The 20,814-nt window shown below is 52.6% G+C and overlaps 1 protein-coding gene across 1 annotated transcript in view; it reads right to left on the reverse strand.

Annotated features, from left to right (window-relative positions):
• DNAH9 (dynein axonemal heavy chain 9) overlaps positions 1-20,814 on the reverse strand; it is a 145,594-nt gene that overhangs the window by 40,075 nt on the left and 84,705 nt on the right. The window contains exons 46-51 of the mRNA XM_040081678.1: positions 19,002-19,124; positions 17,415-17,619; positions 16,200-16,364; positions 13,834-13,974; positions 10,351-10,521; positions 9,318-9,440 (exon numbers count right to left, since the gene is read on the reverse strand). Of these exons, the coding sequence (XP_039937612.1) occupies positions 9,318-9,440; positions 10,351-10,521; positions 13,834-13,974; positions 16,200-16,364; positions 17,415-17,619; positions 19,002-19,124 (928 nt within the window). The remainder of the gene's footprint in view (positions 1-9,317; positions 9,441-10,350; positions 10,522-13,833; positions 13,975-16,199; positions 16,365-17,414; positions 17,620-19,001; positions 19,125-20,814) is intronic.

A 20,814-nucleotide genomic window follows, 5' to 3' on the forward strand; every position in this document is an offset into this window, starting at 1 on the left:
GAGGAGCCTTTGGAAAGGAGAGCAGCTCCAGAGGGCTGCTGTCACTGCTATCTCCTGGTGCCACACACGGCACTACAAGCTCTGGACATTTATTAGGGGCAACACTGGCTCTGATCACTAAAGGCAACTGTTCTAAGGAAACCATCTGCTCCAACTGGCCTCAAGTTTAGGTGCTGCTTCACGAGATGTTATAAAACCTTTAAAAAACCCCAAACACGTATATCAACGCCATGCTTTCTTCCCTTCAGTTCCAAAAAGAATTATCCTTAAAGAAAAAAAAAAAAAAAAAAAAAGGAGATTGTTTTGCATTTTAAAATATTTCCATAATTTCAAACACCCCTCCTCAGAGTCACCTGGCTAAAATCACCTCATTGCTGTGCCCTGTACTGACACGAACAGGGTGAAAATGAACCTGAGCCAGTAAAGGCAGAGCTGCCAGAACACTCCTAACACCCCCAGCAGCATGAGACTGCGTTTTAAAAGACAGAAGGAAATCAAAACAAAGGAATTTGAGGGCTTTTGTAAAAGCTACCATTATCTTTTGAGGCTTCAGGTTAAGGCTGGATTTTACTTCCAGATTTTACTTATATATCTCGCTTTTCTTTTTTTTTAAAAAAAAGCGTGCCTCTGCTTTAAAAAATTACGTTCTGTAGGGAAGACACTGAACACCAAACATCTCTCTACAAGAATCACACCACCTGACAACACTGGAAAGAAATGATATCTAATATTCTCCCCGTTGTAATAATCTGTGAGATGATTAAATCCTGGCGAATAGCCGCGACTTCACTCGCAGAATTAAGGAGCTGTGGAATTTACGAACTGAGTTACACAGTTTTTAGGCAGAGATCCACAGAGGTCCTCGCTGGGCTGGAAGTGAATTTTGTGGTGGGGTTTGGTGACCAAGGTGGGATTCAGGAGAAGGTTGGACTCGAGGGTCTTGAAGATCTTTCCCAACCGTAACAACTCTACAATTCTGTGATCCCCCAAGCACTTCTGCCAAGGTCTTACACTTACAACGCTTATATAACTTTCAGCCAACATTCATAATTCCTTTCTTTCATTTCCTGCAGCTGGCCCAGGAGTCTTTAGGAAAACCAGCATCCCCACAGCTGGAAAATGACAGCTCCTGGAAGAATGGCAAAGGCAGACCCGCACCTGGCTTCAATTGATAGATTGGATCGTTCAGGAAATAGACGTACAGGCAGATGAATTGCTGCATTTAAATACTACTGTTAACTAGAGGAATTAATGTAGCAGATGATGGATTATTTACAATCTCTCCCATCCTAGGGTTTGGGCTGTATTATTCATACACTGAAGGTGTTATTTTCTGTTTAGCCGCCCTACCTGAATAATTTAACTCATAAGAAAAAACCTCTACCAAAGGTGAAAATAAAGATTTGATGGGGTTTGCCACGCTTCAATCACCTTTCAACACAAAAAATGTTATTTTAACCCTCCTTATTTCTATCACAAAAGCTGACTGACAAGCTCAAGGCACTGGATGCTCCCTTCAAACTCCTCCTTGCTTCTTCTACATTTTAATGGGGACAGAAGGTGTGCAGAGCCTCAACGCATCACTGCGCAAACCCCCCCTGTTTATCTGCAGGGTCCCAGGGCAGCACATCATGCAGGGTGGACACCACGAGCAGTCTGATGAGTGATGGGTCGGATCTCACCCCCTTTCCTCAGAAAATTTCCAGAGAAAAATCATAAATTAGGCCACAATGGCTGCAGCACTCATCTCCTTCCTTAGATGGTTCTTAGAGCCAGCTCCACTTGATGGGAAAGGTCAGTAACAGAAATGAGACTTAGTCACAATCTTTGTATTCTCGTTGCTTCCAACCACCCACCGTGTTTTCCTCGTTCTGCCTGAGATGTTTCCCAGATGGGTTCACGCTGACATTCTCTCTGCATTTTCTCAAAAGGTTCTTCAAGTGGGTTTGAGAACGGGCCTCGCAGAGTCAGGCTGCTCTCCCAAGCCATCCTTTCCATCTTTCCTCTTCACTCTGGGATGCCTCCCAGCAGATCAGGGACACACAGCCAGGAGCTGGGCACGGGTCCCCGAGGGCAGCTGAAAGGTGGTGCTTCTGTATTTCCAGAGACTTCCCTGGATTTGGCTGTTATAAATCCCAGATGGGCCGAGGCACAGCAAAACCGAAAGAGAAAATATGTCCCACTGTCTGCAAGGATTCAGCTGGAGCAGCTGTCCCAGGAAGGCTCTGGAGGTCCGTGGTTCTGTCCTGACAGATGGACACAGATGTACGGACTCGTCCCTGATGAGATTTCTCCCAGCTCTTCACCGTGACGGCTTCACCTGAGGTTTCATGGTGGCACCAGAGCAGGACTGGCCTCAAGAAGAGGCAAGAGAGGGAACGAGCTGCAGAGCTGCTCCTGGCAGAGCTGGGGCACCCAGCCCCGAGCTCCTCCCCAGCCCTGGTCACAGCCTTGCTCCAAGAACCTCGGGAGTGGCAGCTGCAGCACTGGGGACCAGCCCTGCCCTGTGCCACAGAGACTTCCCACTGCCTGCCGGGAACATTTCCTGCATTTTTCTTCTCTTTACTGACACTGGGAGCCAACTGCTTTTTCCCTTCCACAGGACACTCTTGGAGATCAGACCCTCCTGGCCTCTCAGTCCTCAGGCGTAACTTTTCCCCTTTTCCTCTCATCAACCTCTTCTCACAGTTGTGCTTTCAGGTGTCTGACACTTCTTACCCTTCCCCTCTGCCCTGTCCCCACAAGAGATCAAAGATCTCAAAGATGAGCCCAGAGTGCAGCTGAAGCTCGGCCAGCTCTGAGTGACGGGCAGAGCGTGACCCCAGGGCTCCTCTTGGGCTCCACTGATGCTCTGTGCTCACGTGGTGGGAATGAAACACAGGCCATGAGAGCCTCCAAAAAGGCCATCTCATGTTCCACAGCCCAGGGAAAGCTCTGTTTTTACACCCAGGGCTCCAGAGGTCACTGCCAGTCCAAGCCGAGCCGAGCACGGGGTCTGCAATCTCCACAGCTCCTCATGTGAGCCACCACAGCCAGGGAAAGGACGCAGGGCGAGGGCTCTGTCACAGTGAGGGGCTCCAACAGGGCCTTCATCACTGAATCACAGAGTTGTTCAGGTTAGAAAGGACCTCTAAAATCCCCGGGTCCTCAAACGCCACATCCACAGAGCCGTTCCCTCTGCTCCTGTCCCTGTTCCCTGTTCCCAGATCCCGACCCCCCCCGGCTGTCCCCTCCTGTCAGGAGCTGTGCAGAGCCACAAGCTCCCCCTGAGCCTCCTTTTCTCCAGGCTGAGCCCCTTTCCCAGCTCCCTCAGCCGCTCCTGGTGCTCCAGACCCTTCTCAGCTCCGTCCCTTTCTCTGGACACACTCCAATCCCTCAATGTCCTTCCTGTCCTGAGTGTCCCAGAGCTGTCCCCAGCACTGGAGGTGCCCCAGCAGTGCCAGCACTGCCCTGGCCCTGCTGCCACTGGCCTCTTGCCCACCTGGGCACACCTGGATCCCTGTGCAGCCTCTGCATCCAGCCTTTCCCAGTTTTCCAGCCCCTCTGCCCCAGCCTGGGGCTGGTGTGACCCAAGGGCAGCACGAAGCCATTACCTCCCTCTCCTTCCATTGAGGGGGTGAAGAGGCTTTCACGCTCCGAATGCTCAGCTGCCAGCAGGCTTTGTGTCAGGGAGGACTGAGAGGGAGAGACAGAGGCCGTGGAGCATCCAGGAAAACTCAATTTCCACTCTGCAATCAAACCGACAAAGTGCGTCCTTAAATATTTGATGCGATGGCAATCTCTGCCGTATTTCAGATAAGCACCAGATCGTTAGCCAGCAGGTTAGCAAAGAAAAGGGGGGGAAAAAAAAGGTAAAAACCTTCTCAAGTAGCATTTCTGTGAGGCATTGGGAATATTTCTCTGAGACTTGATACAGAGGACAGAAGAATGTCCTTAGGAAACTTCGAGATGAGAGCAGATAAATGGCCCATTGAAGTGTCACAATCAATGTTTTCTATCAAAGATGCTCTAAAAGGCTGTACATCTGAAGAACTGAGTTAATGGAAGATATTTAATTAAGACCGGGATTTTCTGGCATAATAATAATTCTGGATGTAGGAGGGAAGCTGTGAGCCTCTCCTGTCTGACCAGGCTGATCAAAGGACATTGCATATGCACGGAGAGCACAATGTATGCAGCAGATTGTGTCGCAATGAATCTTGGAGAAGAATGAAAACTCTCCTCATCTAAAAAGTCTGAGAAGTGAAAGTTGGAAGAGAGATTTTTGTTCTTCTGTCAAAAAACAAAAAAAACCCCAAAAAAACCCCAAAAAAAAAAAAAAAAAAAAAAAAAAAAAAACCAGAAAAACCACCAAAAAAATCCAGTTTTCTTAAATGCAAAATGTATGATTTGGTATTTTATCTCCTAAGCCACATACGCAATCTTATCATCTGCATTCTGCAAAATTATAAATATGGAGTTAATATACCACTTTGTCTAGGGCTGTTCTCCTCCTCGAAAGCTGAATTCAGTATTTAGAGCTCATTATTCCACATCACATTTATTAAACAATGCCCTTTCAGTGGCGTTTTCATATCTCCATAATGAAAATTCTTCCTCTTCAGAAAAAGACGAGGGAAGTGATTGGGACAAGAAGCAATCCAAGCTGGCCAGGTGTGCTCCTGCTGTGCGTTAACTGGCTGCACTCACCCCTGGGACACATCCGCATCCAGCGCTGAAGAGGCGCCGCAGGAAACATCGCAAAGGAAATCAGGCTGGGGAGATGCACATCCCGGCTCCAGGGGACAGCCGGACACGGGGACAGACGGACACAGGGACAGACAGACACGGGGACAGACGGACACAGGGACAGACTGACACGGGGACAGACAGACACGGGGATAGACAGACACGGGGACAGACGGACACGGGGACAGACAGACACGGGGACAGACAGACACGGAGACAGACGGACACGGGGACAGACAGACACGGGGACAGACAGACACGGGGACAGACGGACACGGGGACAGCCGGACACGGGGACAGACAGACACGGGCACAGCTGGACACGGGGACAGACAGACACGGGGACAGACAGACACGGGGACAGACGGACACGGGGACAGACGGACACGGAGACAGACGGACACGGGGACAGACAGACACGGGGACAGACAGACACGGGGACAGACGGACACGGGGACAGCCGGACACGGGGACAGACGGACACGGGGACAGACAGACACGGGGACAGCCGGACACGGGGACAGCCGGACACGGGGACAGCCGGACACGGGGACAGACAGACACGGGGACAGACAGACACGGAGACAGACGGACACGGGGACAGACGGACACGGGGACAGACAGACACGGGGACAGACGGACACAGGGACAGCTGGACACAGGGACAGACAGACACGGGGACAGACAGACACGGGGACAGACGGACACGGGGACAGCCGGACACAGGGACAGACAGACACGGGGACAGACGGACACGGGGACAGACGGACACGGGGACAGACAGACACTGGGACAGACAGACACTGGGACAGCCAGACACGGGCACAGACGGACACGGGGACAGCCGGACACGGGGACAGACAGACATGGGGACAGACAGACACGGGGACAGCCGGACACGGGGACAGACAGACACGGGGACAGCCGGACACGGGGACAGACAGACACGGGGACATCCCAGCTCCCGGGGACAGCCAGACACGGGGACTGACAGACACAGGCACAGACAGACACGGGGACAGACCGACACAGGCACAGCCTCGTGCACCACGGAGGAGCTGGGAGAGCTTGGGGATGGCTGGGGTCACAGCGATCCACTCCAGAACAACCCTCACCTGCTCCCGGGCTGGGTTTTGGCCAAGGCCAGCCTGGCAGTGCAGCCCAGGAGGGCACAGCCACTGGCTCCAGCAGCAGTGGGGAAGCTGGAGAAGAGCCCGGCTCTCTCAGGTGGTCTTTGCCAGGCACACGCCCAGCGCTCTGCTGCACCAGCCTGCTGTGGGCAGAAGCTGTGACCCTGCCACGTGTGAGGCTGTGCCTGAGCCACTGACGGGCACAGGGTCTAAACTCAGGCCTAAACCCACCGGAGTGGAGGGAGGCTGGGTCAGACCATGGCCAGGAGGAGTTTTTGTCCGTGGGTCTCAGAGCCCAGCACAGCGAGGGGAAGGTGCTGCTCGCTCCCTGCTGCTCTGCTCCTCAGTCTGCGCCTCCAGAAGGTGGCCAGGCACAGCTCAGGGTGAGCCACACGGTTTGTCAGCGTCCTGCTGGCCCAGCTTTGGCTTTGGGGAACTCTCCTGCTCTCAGGAAATGGCTGGGCATGACCCAGGGCAGGAGCCTGCAGGGAGCAGCGGGGCTGAGGTGGCTCTGGTTTGGGAGGTCAGGGAGAGTTTCACTGTGTGCAGCCAGGCTCATCTCACTGGTTAATCTGGACACAGTCTGAAAGACCAAGCAACCCTAAAACCAAATGAGATCATTTCAATTTCATGCTCAGAGAACAGCCACGACAGGAGCTGCCTGTCCTTGCCTTGGGGACAGCCAAGAACGGCTCAACAGGGCAGCCTGGGCTTCACACAGGGCTCAAAGCACCACGGAGCATCAGCTCAGAGATGAATCCAGAGAACGCTCACCCTCCAGAGGACAATCTCTGCGTGGATTCTGCGTTAATTCGATCACACGAGAATTCCCAAACGGCATTTGCACCTGGCTGCAGCCACAGCTCCAGCAGCACCAGCACCGTGCTCTGAGGTGTGTCCAGACATTCACTGGGGAGGAAAGCACCAGCCAAGCCAGGAGAAATGTGCCAGCTGTGCACAGACGCAGAAAACGTTTCCAGAAGTACCAACAGAAATAAAAACTTTCAAGGCAGAGACTGGGAACACAGAGGGGGAGAGCAGTACAACAGGCTGCAATAAAGGAAATTGAAAAGAGACAGAAAAGCTCATTACAGGAGCAAAAGAACACTTCTGCCTTCTCGAGGGATCGCTGCTAAGCCCCTGCAAATGAGAGGCCTTAGGACTGAAATGACCAACTCCACTGAGCACCAAAGCCAGGCACTCAGCAAAGGCACTGCTTTAATTAGATGACAAAATTCTCTCCCCTTCCTGCTGTCAGCTAACCCTCAGTAACCCAGAGGCAGGACTGGCACCAGGAATGACTGCGCCCTTTGCTAACACCTCCCCTGCTCCAGAGCCAAGCACAGCTCCTCCACAGGCACCGCTCCCTCCCACACGTCTGACTGATGAACAGAATCAAGGCAAGCTCAGAGCGGCTTTCCTCAGCCTTTAGCTTGAATTCAATTCCTCTCTCAGCTTTTAAGAAGCACCAAAAAGCCTGAAATGTGCCAATTTCCCCACAGCTATCAGCAGATATAATAAAAGCGATTACCTTTCCCTACAAACAACATCATTCTGGCCAGGGCTGTGGGTTTCTCCATCCAGGGCTGAATTCCAACCTCCCCTGGCACACGGGTTACAGCAAAAGGCTCGGTGAAACTTTGTGCACAGCTCCAAAGAAGCTGGAAAACTAAATCATAAATGAATTTCCTAAATTAGGAGCTCCAGCACCACGAGCTGCAAACAGCCACACAGCTGCAAAGGATTATTGGCCCCTATATATTATTAATCAAGCCCCAACAATAAATAATAAGTCAAGGCACACAAGGCCTGTTGCACGCCCAGAGCCCTCAGCATTCAATGAATTTTCCTTGGAAGTTAATGTGCCCAAAGTGGGAGGCTCAGAATGGGCCACAAATATCAATATTGATTTCTTTTGGCACGGTCTTGGCCAGACCCCCCCCCTGGCAAAAGGAGTCCTTTGGGCTGGAGCATTTGCAAAAAACAAAAAAAATCAGCAGAATGCTAAATTTCACTTGGAATTTGAAATATAAATCTGAAGTGTACTTTGCTCAAGCTTTGTTGAAGAAACAATTTATTATAGCGTTTAATCTTCTTGATATAAGAAAAGGAGATTTTAGCCTGCTAATAAGCTGTGTGGAAGCCATGACTAATTAACCTAATTATAGCAGCCTGTGACAAAATACGACTTTACTAAACCCGTGCCTCAAGTAACTAGAATTGCCAAAACCTCAAAGGCTAATAAACCAACAGACATCAACACAAACACTAATAAAAGTTGACACCAGCCATATTACTCATAGTAAAATCAATACTACGGCCATCGCAAAAGACAACCTGAAGGGTATTCGGTGCCTGAGAAGGCAGAATTCGGTGTCAAGTCCTGAAAATTCCTGAAATTAGTGGAGATTACTGGGCAGTGACTCCTGGGGATGTGCAGCTCCTGGGGCCATCGGGGGCAGGCTGAGGTGTGCAGCACTCCTGGAAAGCGGCACTTGTGGGCATCACAGTCCCACCCCAAGCACAAACCCACAAAGAGACCTCAAAACCACGGTGGGGAGGAGGAAGCAGGGAGGGAAGCACACAGGGGGCAGGAAAGGTCATTTCAGCCCCCTGGAGTGGGTCTGGCGGCACGGCAGCGGTGAGCTCACAAAGAAAACCTCCTGCAAGCCCAGCAGCTGTTCGTTTGGAGGGTGTTCCACCTGCAGGCAGGTGGCAAAAGCATCCCTGGGCACGACAGGAGTAACGGAGACCCGCAGCATCACGAGGGTTTGGAAAAGACCTCTAAGGTCACCACGTCCAACCTCAACCCAGCAGCACGAACCCGTGTCCTCACATCCCACAGAGAGAACGTGCTGTAAGTAAAATGGATTCTTACATCCCCACAGGTGCCAGAGACTGATCAGCGCCACAGCCAGGCAGGAGACACAATCCCAGCTCCAGCAAGGTGGGAATGGACACAGTGGAGAATATTTGAATCCTTTTCAAAAAATAAACCCCACCCTGCTTAATCAGGTCCAAACCCAGCACAGCGCACATTTGTTGATAAATAGGAGCAAGTATGGGATAAATCTCCTCATTTTTGGGATGCTTCTCCTGCCCTCTCACTGCAAACACGTGCCAGGTGTGCCCATTTCCATGATTTCCCTGCAGGTCAGGCAGCTGTCACAGCTCCAACCCCAGCACACCCCTGCAGAAATCCTTCCAAATACAGGGACATCTCCGTGTCCTTTACAAACCACAGACCCCCGAGGGCATTCTCAGTCTGGTCTAACGGGGACAAGCCTAACTCTCAGAGGGAACACGCGAGACCACAGGAGGAGCCCTCAAAGATCAGTGCTGGACCTGCAGAACTCTCCATGTCTGTGCTGCCCCTCAGAGGCAGGGCTCTGGTCACCACAAGCACCCTCTGAAGGGGTTTTAGGGGAGATGAGGGGAGATTTCCCATGGACCAGGTACCTTGATCCCTCCCCAGGAATGGTCAGACAGGAACTCCACGGGGCTCGTGACTCCGGGCTCTGCTGGGTATCTGAGCAGGAAATCCAGCTCTGCTGGGTCGATTTCCTTATCCATCAGAAGGATCTGCAATTCCAAACAAACCAGTTATCCTAGAGCAGCCAGGATCCAGAGCAGCTACAAACTCCAGCAGATTAATTATTCAAGGGACGTGCTTGAAAAATGTGTGGCTGAAATGTAGAGTGCCCTGTGTTGGAGAGGGGTGATGGACACACCAGGTAGGTGCTCCGAGCGTCCCAAAAGGGGACCAGGAAGGAGTGTGGAAGAAAAAAGTCGGGAAAACCCTGTGGCAAAGAGTTCCAGGTGGGTGGAGAGCACCCTGAGGTGCTGCAGAGCCAGGTTAGACATTGAAAATTCTACAAACACCAATGGACACGGGACAGCAGCTCTGCAGCAAGCACTTCTTTAGGTTCAGTGCAAGAGTCCTTCCAGGCCAGCGTGCTTTGCCATTCTCTGCAGGTCCTGCAAGCAGGAATTACTCTCTCAAATAACCTTTGTCAGCATAATTCAAACCCAACACAGAATCTGTGCCTGTTATTGGCAGGAATAAATCCTGTGAGGGAGCTGGAAAGGGGCTGAGCCTGGAGAAAAGGAGGCTCAGGGGGAACTTGTGGCTCTGCACAGCTCCTGACAGGAGGGGACAGCCGGGGGGGTCGGGCTCTGGGAACAGGGAACAGGGACAGGAGCAGAGGGGACGGCCTCAGGCTGGGCCAGGGGAGGCTCAGGGTGGACAGCAGCAGGAATTTCTCCATGGAAAGGGAGCTCAGGGATTGGAAATGCCCAGGGAGGTTTGGATCCCCATCCTGGAGGTGGCACTCAGTGCTCTGGGCTGGGGATGAGGTGGGGATCAGGCTGGACTCAGGGATTCTGGGGGGAGCTTGTCCAGCCTGGACAATTCTGTGATTCCAAGAGATGACGATCAAGCCCCCATCCCCTGTATGGGCTGCTCTGGCCCTGGCACACAAGGTGCCCTTACCTGGAAGGTGAGCTGGGCACTGAAGGTCAGCTTGTCCCTCTCGAAGAGCCCCCGGGCCGTGTACTGGAACACGGAGAAGGTGATGCTGTCCATGAGGCTCAGCACCCGCCCTGCCAGGCTCTCAGCAGGAGCTGCCCTCTCCATGGCCCTCTGGAACACCATGTGGAACGCCTGGGAGGGCAGACACAGCGGGAATGAGGAGCGGGAGACGCCCTCTGCGCGTCCCGGGGGTGTCCCAGTGATGCCAGCTCGGGTCCTGCATGGCAGGGGACACACAGAGAGCAGCCACCCCCAGGGACACGGACAGGGCACAGGGAGCTCCGGCACAAGGTCCAGGAGGTGTTTCTGTGCCCGGCGTGCCCCTGTTGGGGTGACACAACCGCTGTCTCTGCAGATGTGGAGCCAGCAGTGGAGCTCCCAGAGGACACAGACCCCAGGATGGTTTCCATGGAAAAATCTCCAGCACAAGGCCATGCAGTGCCACCCTGCCATGGCAGGGACACCTCCCACTGCCCCAGGCTGCTCCAGCCCCAATGTCCAACCTGGCCTTGGGCACTGCCAGGGATCCAGGGGCAGCCACAGCTGCTCTGGGGATTCATCCCAGCCTCTCCCCACCCTCCCAGGGAACAATTCCTGCCCAAAATCTCATCCAGCCCTGCCCTGTGTCAGTCTGAAGCCATTCCCTGTCTCCTGTCCCCCCATCCCTTGTCCCCAGCCCCTCTCCAGCTCTCCTGGAGCCCCTTTAGGCTCTGGAAGGGGCTCTGAGGTCACTGTGGAATTTTCCCTTCCCCAGCTCTCCCAGCCTGGCTCCAGAGGGGCTCCAGCTCTTGGATCACATCCATGGCCTCTTCTGGACCTGCTCAATCATGCCCACACCTTTCCTGTGCTGAGGACCCCACACCTGGGCGCTGCTCCAGCTGGGGTCGTACCAGAGCGGAGCAGAGGAGGAAAGCACATCGCACAAACATTTCAACTCAGAGAAGAGCAATTCCTCCAAATTAAAAAGGAAAAAATAAAAAAAAAAGTAAAAGTAAAAAATAAATTAAAAACAGAAATTAAAATTAAAATAAAAATTAAAAAATAGATAAAATAAAAATATAAAATAATAAAAAATAAGATTTTTTTTAAAAAAAAATTTTTTTAAGTCCCATGAACGTTTTTCTTTCTGGATCCAGCAGAGGACTGGCTGAGGGGGGCAGGGAGCTTAAGCAGACACTGAAGTCCCCTCAAGAGTGGGTGTCTGCATCAAGGAACAACCCCCCCATAGAAGAGATTAAGGATTACTGCAACAACATTTCTGACCTAAATGAGAAAAGACAAAAAACTTTCAGAATCGTCCAAATTAAAAGCACGAGCAAATTATCAAATGCAACTGGAAAAAGAAAATTAAGAAGAGAATAAAGCCCAAGCCCTGCTCAGCAATGCAAAGGCTCTGTGTGCTGGGAATAACCAGGACAATACACACTGATGGCACCAGCTGGACAAGGCATGACCGTGTTGGCAGCCTTATTTTCAGGGTTCTAGAAAGTAAAAAATGACATCTCAACGAATTAAAGCAACGTTGATACTGAATGCATTATTAAATAATTGCAGAAGGCATTTTCCTGCTTAACGTTTCTTTAAATTGTGTTAAAAGATTCTGCGGAGCGGCACACAAATCTTTGTGCTCTAATTTGTAATGGGCTCCCAGCTGTGTGGCAAGTATTCTAAAATCATCCCTGTGCATCTTTACACAATGTTTTATGGGCTGTCATCAAAATTTATTAGATTGAAAAAAAAAAAAACAAACCCAAAAAACATTTCACCCAATAATTTTCGGTGCATTTATACAGGCTGCTAGTGTTCACCAGAAAACATAAAACAAACAAACGATGGGAGACACAGATTAAAGGTGAAACCTCGGGAAAAAGGTGACAATCTGGATCTATTACGGACGTGCGAGGGATGAACCTTTCAAAAGGCACAAAAGATATCCCGTGCTTTTTTTTTTTTTCCCTGACAAAATTACTTCAACAAACGAGTCGTGGATATCAAAAGGAAAAGCTCCTCTGTGGATGAGGCTCAACGCTTTGCAGGCTCTCCTCGATTCCTTTTTCCAGGTCACTCGCCAAGGTAAGAGATTGCTTGGAAGAAGCTGAAGACCAGGGTGCTCATTTAACCCTCTGCCCCCAAAACCCCTTTCTTATATGACAAAAAGAGAAGTTTTCCATGTCATGGAATATTAAAGCTGTAACTTTTTCTAGCCAGGGTTTGGAGCAACCTGGCACAGTGGGAGGTGCCTGTGGCAGGGGTGGGACTGGCTGGGCTTAAATCAAACCTCGTGTGATTCTGCGACACTGTGACCCTGCAATTCCGATTCCATGAGCCCCACAAAGAGAGGGCAGGGGAGGGTCAGGCTGGACACCAGCAGGAATTTCTGGTTAGTCTGGACACAGTCTGAAAGACCAAGCAACCCTAAAACCAAATGAAATCATTTCAATTTCATGCTCAGAGAACAGCCACGACAGGAGCTGCCTGTCCTTGCCTTGGGGACAGCCAAGAACGGCTCAACAGGGCAGCCTGGGTGTCACCCTGGCTTTTCTGAGTTTTTTAAAGCCTTCTGATTGTTTATAAGATGGAGTCAGTCTCTTTAGCTTCTGTACAATATTAGGAGCAGTTTTTGCCTTTTCTCGCACATGTAACATAAACAAAACTTTTGTTTTTCATTCCCTGTCCTTCGTTTGCATATTTCTAACCTGAAAACAATTGTAACTGACAGCTGGCCATTCGGCTGGGAGGTGATAACTCCAGAAGCTACTCCACAGCCAGACCCACAAATGTATATAAAGTAAGAAATAAACAGGCAGAGGGGCTCTGAGCCTTGGGCTCTCTTTGAGGAACATCTCTGCCCTGCAAATCTCTTGTCTCCGTGTGGTGGCTTTGCGTGCTGTGAGCACACCTGGGCTTCACACAGGGCTCAAAGCACCACGGAGCATCAGCTCGGAGATGAATTCCCAGAATGTGCCCCTGGGGGACAGGTACCTTCAGGGAGAACTGGTACATGGGGTGGATCCTGGGGACAGGTACCTTCAGGGAGAACTGGTACATGGGGTGGATCCTGGGGACAGGTACCTTCAGGGAGAACTGGTACATGGGGTGGGGATCCTGGGGACAGGTACCTTCAGGGAGAACTGGTACATGGGGTGGATCCTGGGGACAGGTACCTTCAGGGAGAACTGGTACATGGGGTGGGGATCCTGGGGACAGGTACCTTCAGGGAGAACGGGCACATGGGGTGGGGATCCTGGGGACAGGTACCTTCAGGGAGAACTGGTACATGGGGTGGGGATCCTGGGGACAGGTACCTTCAGGGAGAACTGGTACATGGGATGGATCCTGGGGACAGGTACCTTCAGGGAGAACTGGTACATGGGGTGGGGATCCTGGGGACAGGTACCTTCAGGGAGAACTGGTACATGGGGTGGGGATCCTGGGGACAGGTACCTTCAGGGAGAACTGGTACATGGGGTGGATGGCGCGCAGCTGGCTCACGGTGAAGTAGAGCAGCGCGGCGCGGGCGGCCGCGGGCCTGTAGTGCTCCCTGGCCTCGTTAATCCTGGCTTCTGTCACCTTAAACTCCTGCACCTGCAGGGAAACACACAGCACAGCTCAGTCACAACAGCCCCGGGAGGGTGGACGCTGGTCACGAAGTCACCAGCGCAATCCCCAGGTGACCACGGTGGGACCAGCCCCTGCCAGGCTGGAGCTGCCCTCCCCAGCATCCTCCCCATCTGCAACATTCCTTTTAACTGCATTTCCCTCCTGAGTCCCCTCCAGATTTCTCCCTAGCCTCCCTGCTCTTTGCTAACCGGCATCGATTTCCCCATCAATTAGTCTCTGGTGCTAATTGCCCCCCTCCCGCACAGGTCATTAACAAACCTGGGCTGAGCAGCCCCAGTGCTGCTCTCAGGCAGCTTCCCCAGGGCTGAGAGCTGCTAATTTGGAGCAGCTCTTTGCTGCCTTTCCTCAGCAGCCCCAAACCTCGCTGGGCAGGGTTCCGCAGCTGCTCTGAAGGACGTGTGAAAATCCTCTTGGCACAATCACCACCCTGGTCCTGTTCGTTCTTTCGTTCCACCTCAGCACATCAGTGACATCCCCGAGCCTCCTGGGGTTCCTTTTAGTCCTGGCTGAGGACAGACGTGTCTGACACCACGGCCAGGAGCTGCTGGGACTGGGCTGACCCAGCAGCCCAGCAAAGCATGCAGTGGGATCACAGAACCCCAGAATGGTTGGGCTGGAAGCTCTTCTCATTCCACCCAGGGACACCTTCCAACTGTCCCAGGCTGCTCCAAGCCCCATCCAACCTGACCTTGGAGACTTCCAGGGATGGGCAAGCTACAACTTACCTGGACGAGCAGGGCCTCACAACCCTCACAGACAAGAATTTCCTCCTAACATCTGATCTAAATCTGCCCATTTTCAGCTTGAAGCCCTTCTCCCCTCTCCTATCACTGCAGGAAGCCCCTCTCCAGCCCTTCCTGGGCTTCCTGTGCAGAACAAGCCAGCACAGCATCACACAGCCCTCTGTGCTGTCACCTGGGCTGCTGGGAGCACACCTGGCCAGGGCACCCCAAGGAAGCCCAGGATGAGCCAGATCTGCTCTGGGATCTGTGGGATGAGCAGTGCTGGGCTCAGGAACAGCTCTGGCAAACTCAGAGCCAGACCTGGGGCAGACAGGTGCTCTCCATCTCTAGAGCAGGGAGGACTTCCACAAGCAAGGGAAATGTTGGCTGAATGCCTTTCTTTGGACAGACAGACCAAAGGGAGAGTGAGGCTTGGCTTGAACCTCTGACAGGGCTCTTCCACAGTGTCCCAGGTGGGGACAAACTCATAAAATCCAGGGGCAAACTCATAAAATCCAGGGGCAAACTCCCAAAGTCACGCCTTGCTGGCACAGCTGGCAGTGAGCACAGCTGGCTTGGAAGGTGAAGCACTTCCAGAACCCCTGTTTGAGGGGGAAACACCAAACTTCCCATGCAAAAAAATCCCTTCAGCACCCCCTTTGGGGGTTCAGCCCAGTGAATGCACCTGGTGCACCACAAATGGAAAACAATTCTGACTTTTAGCATGGAGAGAAGATCACTTAGTTCCTTGATCACTGGGTGGGAAGAGAGAGGCAGTTCCAGCCCTGGCCAGGTAGAACCTGGGCCAGGGGCTGTGGGAGGGCAAGTGCAGGCTCTGGGGATGGGGGACTGCAGGGGGAAGCAGCAGAACATCCCCAGCAGACTCCTGGGGCAATCCTGGCACGGGAACCACAATTCCCAAGTTCCCTCAGTGGCAAGGAAAAACCTCTGGGAATTTACCTAAGCCCACGTAGCCAGCACGGGCAGCAGTGCTCACCCAGCTCACACAAATGCTGATTTATATTCTGAGGAAAGGAAGGCTATGAAATACCTGAGCTCTTTCAGATTTACTCAAGATCACAAACTCCCCAGACTCCAGTCCCTGGTCAGCACTAAAACCCAGCCTAACTGAGGCAGCGTGATGTACCCAGGATTATGCTGGGACAGTTTAAAGCTGCCTTGATACAGTGTGTAAATTTTATTGTCTTTACATCAGGCACCAATGTTTTCTCTTGGTCTTAAATAGGTCATTTAACACACACACAAAAAAAAAAGAAAAAAGAGAACACTCCAAAGAACTAAATGGCCTGGAGCTCTGCAGAATGGAGAGCATTTACAATTTATACCAATTTCTACGCCCTGCTCAGCAGACGGAGCAGAGATGGGCAGAGCAGAGGTTACATTCCACCCAGAAATCCTTAAAGGATCACAGACATGCTTTCCTCCAGGCTATCAGTGTCTTTGTACCTTCTCCACAATCTCTGCAGCTGTCCTTTTAGTGGTCTCCAGGTTCTCCACCAACGCTGTGTCCCCCAGGAAATCCCCAGATGCTGAGGACAGCCGAGAGAGCAAGTCGTCCTCCAACGTTTTCAAGGTGATCTTGAATCCATTCTGTTGCTTTGTGAGATCTGACTGCAAATCATAAATTCAGGAAGTTTTAGCCATGAAGGATGCGGTGAAGTAAGGATGAATCACCTTCCCGTGGGAACAGGCTTCCCACTGATAACTGCCATAGTCCAGAAGTGCCTGCTCCTGCTCTCTGCAGCTCCTGGGAATGGACAGAGTTCTGGGATCTGGGATCACTCCTTATCCAACACACCTGGACAGCACAGAAAGCGCCAGGAGAATGGAGGAAATGTAGGAAAAGACTGGAAATTAATCTGGAAGAAAAGCCCTTCATCCCCATCACAAACACATACCCTGTGTCTCTGTGTCTCGTTTTTTGGGGTCATGTCAGCCTGGAGGGTCCCTGCTGCTCCTCACCCCTCCTGCCGAACCTCTGCTCTCACCACCCCAGCAGTGGGGAGCACGGGGTTAGAGCCTGATGGGAAACCAGCAGCCAAGTCCCCTGGGTGCCAGTGTGAGTGCGGGGAGATCTCAGGCTCAGAACAGGGCAAAGCCACGGCCTTCTCCTGTCCTGCTGCCATTTGTGTCCTCCTGAGGCTCCCCTGGCACCAGGGGCTTCCTGGGCTAAAGCTGGACCTGGCAAAGCTGGGCACAAGTCTCCTGCACCACGGGCAGATCCCTGAACGAATCCTTCCCTGTCTCTGAGCCCTCTCCCTGGTCCCACCTCCCTGTCCCCTGCAGAAACACCAGCCACTGACGCTGCTCACGGTGGAACAAAGGCTCTCCTCTGGCTGCCTCCTGCCCCTCCGGGCCAGGCTCTCTCCCCCGAGGTGGGATTGCCCTATCCTGCGTGTTTGCTCCGGGAAAACTCCCGGCTCCCGCCTTTCCTGCGGCGTTCCACGCTATGTCCCTGCCGTCAGCAGCTGTTCTTAGAGCTCTCCCAGAAAATGCCCGGTGGGAAAGCTCTGAGTGGGATGCCTCCCAGCACAGACCACCAACAATCAGGATAACAATATTAATAACAATAAATATAACAATTATGAGCCGATTATTAGTACAATAACGACGCTACTGATGATTTCTGCCTGCTGGCAGCGCCGATTCCCGGGCGCTGACCTTCAGCTCCTCCAGGTCTGGCCGCTCCACGCGCACCACGGCCGCCAGCAGCTGCTCCTCGAGGCCCTGGCGGGTGACGGAGAAGTTGATGAGGGTGCACTGCGCCTGCAGCTCGGGCTGGAAGTGGGGGTTTGCCAGCTTGGTGTGCAGGATCAGGCGGAAGGCAGGGTGCAAGGCACACTCCTTGTCCCCAATCTTGATGTACCTGGAATTTCGGCACAAGGAGGGTCAGGCAGGAGCTGTCAGCGCGAGGTGGTCTCACTCACAGAAATCATTGTTTAAACGAAGTGTTTCGCACTGGACGCACTTGAATCGCTTCTGATTTAGGGTAAAAACCCCAGAGAGTCTCTCCTGAATTTTGGATCCTCTTTAAGGAGGCTCCAATTTTCCTGCAGCGGCACAACCAGTCCAACCATGAACTCTCCTGGCTTTGGGCAGAGCCTGAATTCTGCCTAACACTGGAGCTGCAGGGAGGAAAAGCATCCCAGCCTCGAGCTTTCTTAACAAAGCCCACGGGAACCAGAGTCAAAGAGAAACTGGAAATGTTTTCAGGGCTGCACTGGGACTGCTGTGGGAAGGGTGATGCCCCCACGGGAGTTTGAATTCACCTCCCAGTCCAACATCACTCACTGGGTGCTCTCTTGGCCCCCTCAATCGCTTCTGGAGCTGCAAATCCCCAGTACAGGCAGCTCACAGCACAGATCCTGCCAGACCCCACAGCAAAACCATCCCTGCTCTGGGACTGGCAGCACCTGCCTGGAGTCCTGGCTTAGGGCCTGGAAACACAAAACCCAGGAACTTCCTTGGGGCTGATGGCTTATTTTCCCTTTGTTAGCAAAGATGATTCCACAGGTAGCAGAGATGCACTAAAGGAGACGCCTGAGTGTTCCACTGGAGGGGGGCTCAGATTTGCCACCCTCCCTGCTGCACCCCCCTCTCGACATCCCCCAAACATTTCAATCCTGCACTGGGACCAATCCTGCAGCCAAACCCATGCCCTGCCACCCTTCCCAGCACGTTTTCCCATTTAATTTTGCAGACAGCTTGCCTTGCCCAGCGGTTTACAGCACCCTGGGAGGTTTTAGACGAGCAGGGAAATAATCCTCAGAGAACTTAAGGGAAAAGAGCTCCCTGGCTGCCTCTCTTGCTGGAGGTGACCAGCAGTTGCCATGAGAACTTGACCTCATTAAGAAACACTTGATATCCTTGATGCTGAAGCCTGCAGCTGCACTTCTAAACGCGGTGCGGTGTTTGCTAAAATTCAAGGCTACTCTCACTTCACAACAGCAGCAGCTATTTTGGTAATAATTCAGTGTCAGAACAGCCAATTACAGACCCCAAGGTCAGCGCACAATGGGAGAATTACAGGTCTCTCTTTCACACGGGTTTGGACGATGCTGTGAAATGGAATGAGAAACCCAGGTTGGTTTCCAGGCTGCCCTGTGGCTGAATTACCCTGATTTCAAACGCTCTCCCTGCTGAAGGCAGGGTGTTGATGCTGCTGGGTGTCACACCCACGTTCTGAGGGCACGAACAGAGAGCACACCAGCCCCTGTCCACACGTGTCCCCAAAGCCCCCAGGCTCACCTGCCTCGCTTGATTGTTTCTCGCCCCAGCAACGGCCCCAGCACCGGATCCACGGATTCCTCCAGGTTCTCAATCAAAACCAGGTCCCCAGCAGCCAGGGCTTGTTCCAGTGTGTCCAGATACCTGTGGGAAACAGCGCTGGTGCCTCCTGCAGCAGAGCAGGACCTGACCCTGCCCGTGAGGAGGGGACACAGGGGACCCTGACTGCGGTGGCAGCATTTGGAGAGAGAAGGAGGGGTAAGGTGGTGCAGAAAGTGACACTGACAGAGAGAGTCCTGGCTGTCCAACAGAGAGAATGAGGCCCCAGACCTTCCAAGGACAAGCTTGAGCCTGTCCCAGGAAGGGTCTGGGCAGCCGTGAGCAAAGCTGGCACAGCCTGGAGTTATTTCAGCACGTCTTTTGTTTCCTCCAGAGCCCACTCTTAAAGCAATTCACCTTAAAGCAAGGATGAAGAGCAGCCTTCAGCTCTGTTTTGCCCAGGGTTTAGGGTCATGCTTAGGACAACTTCTTTCCTCACAAGGAAATGGAACCCTGTGCCCAGCGCCTAACCGGGAAACAGTTAAACTGAGGAACAGGGATGCTCAGCTTTGGGATGACTTGTACCAGGAAAGGCTGGGTCAAGTGCCTGGGCTGGGTCCTCCAGGGCTGCCCTCACTTCACCCAGCCCCTGTGCCAGGAGGGGAGGATGCTGCAGGCACTTCACCACCACCACAATTACACTGAACCACCTCCACTAACTCCACTGCTCAAAATTCCTCATTTAACCCAGACAGCTCGGGAGCTCGAGAGGTGACAGAAGGATCTGAAGCAAAAGTTCAGAGTGGCTTTTAGGCCTGATCTTTAGAGGAATGCACTGACCCTCACCCTGATGAGCAGTTTTTTCTGGGTCCAGGGCTGTTGTACACAAAGAAAGTCTGAGGGAATGGCAGAGCTGCTCACACAGCCCTGCCTGAAGGTGAGCCCTCTCCCTGGGTTTAGACCTCTTCCAGCAGCTGAAAGGCAAAAGCTCCATCTCCCAGAGGATGCAACATTCCCTGAATTACTGTAATGGAGCAGTGATGATGCTTTTAGTCCTCAGCTCTGAGGCATCACAGCAAAACACTAAATTCTCCTCTTTAAAGCCCCTGCCAGCCCAAAGTGTGGCTGAGGAGGGGTAAAAGGGACGTTGTATTGGCACAGCAGGGATGCGACAGGGGCTGCTCCTCCGGTTCCATCCTGCAGGTTCAGATTTAGGTGCCTCTCCTGAGATCTTTGCTGCTCCACAGAGAGCTCTGACTAACCATGGCGGCCGAGGTGGCTGGGAAACAGGGATTTGCTGTCGTGAAGAATGAGCCTTATTTTGATCCCACATGGGATCAGATCCAGTAACTCCCGGTTGTTTCCTCTGAGGAGAGCAGAGGAGGCACCAGCAAAACAACCCGGGCAACCCCAAGGCATCTCCAAATCCACAGGAATTTGGAAGCACCAGGCCTGGGTCACTCTTGCCTGTTGCTCTGTATTTGGGGAACAACCCCAGTGCTCCCATATCTCCGTAGGGACCCCACTCGGGCTGCTCCACCCTCGCTGGGCTCCTCACAAAGGGGCAGAGATGGGTGCAAGGTGGCACAAAAAAACCAACCTGTGACACAGCAGAAACCAGTCTGTGACACAGCAGAAACCAATCTGTGACACAGCAGAAAACCAACCTGTGACACAGCAGAAACCAATCCGTGACACAGCAGAAAACCAGTCTGTGACACAGCAGAAAACCAGTCTGTGACACAGCAGAAAACCAGTCTGTGTGACTGGAGGTGAGCCAGGGGTGGAAAGGCCT

Source organism: Hirundo rustica, chromosome 18, assembly GCF_015227805.2.
Source record: "Hirundo rustica isolate bHirRus1 chromosome 18, bHirRus1.pri.v3, whole genome shotgun sequence".
Lineage (NCBI taxonomy): Eukaryota > Metazoa > Chordata > Aves > Passeriformes > Hirundinidae > Hirundo > Hirundo rustica.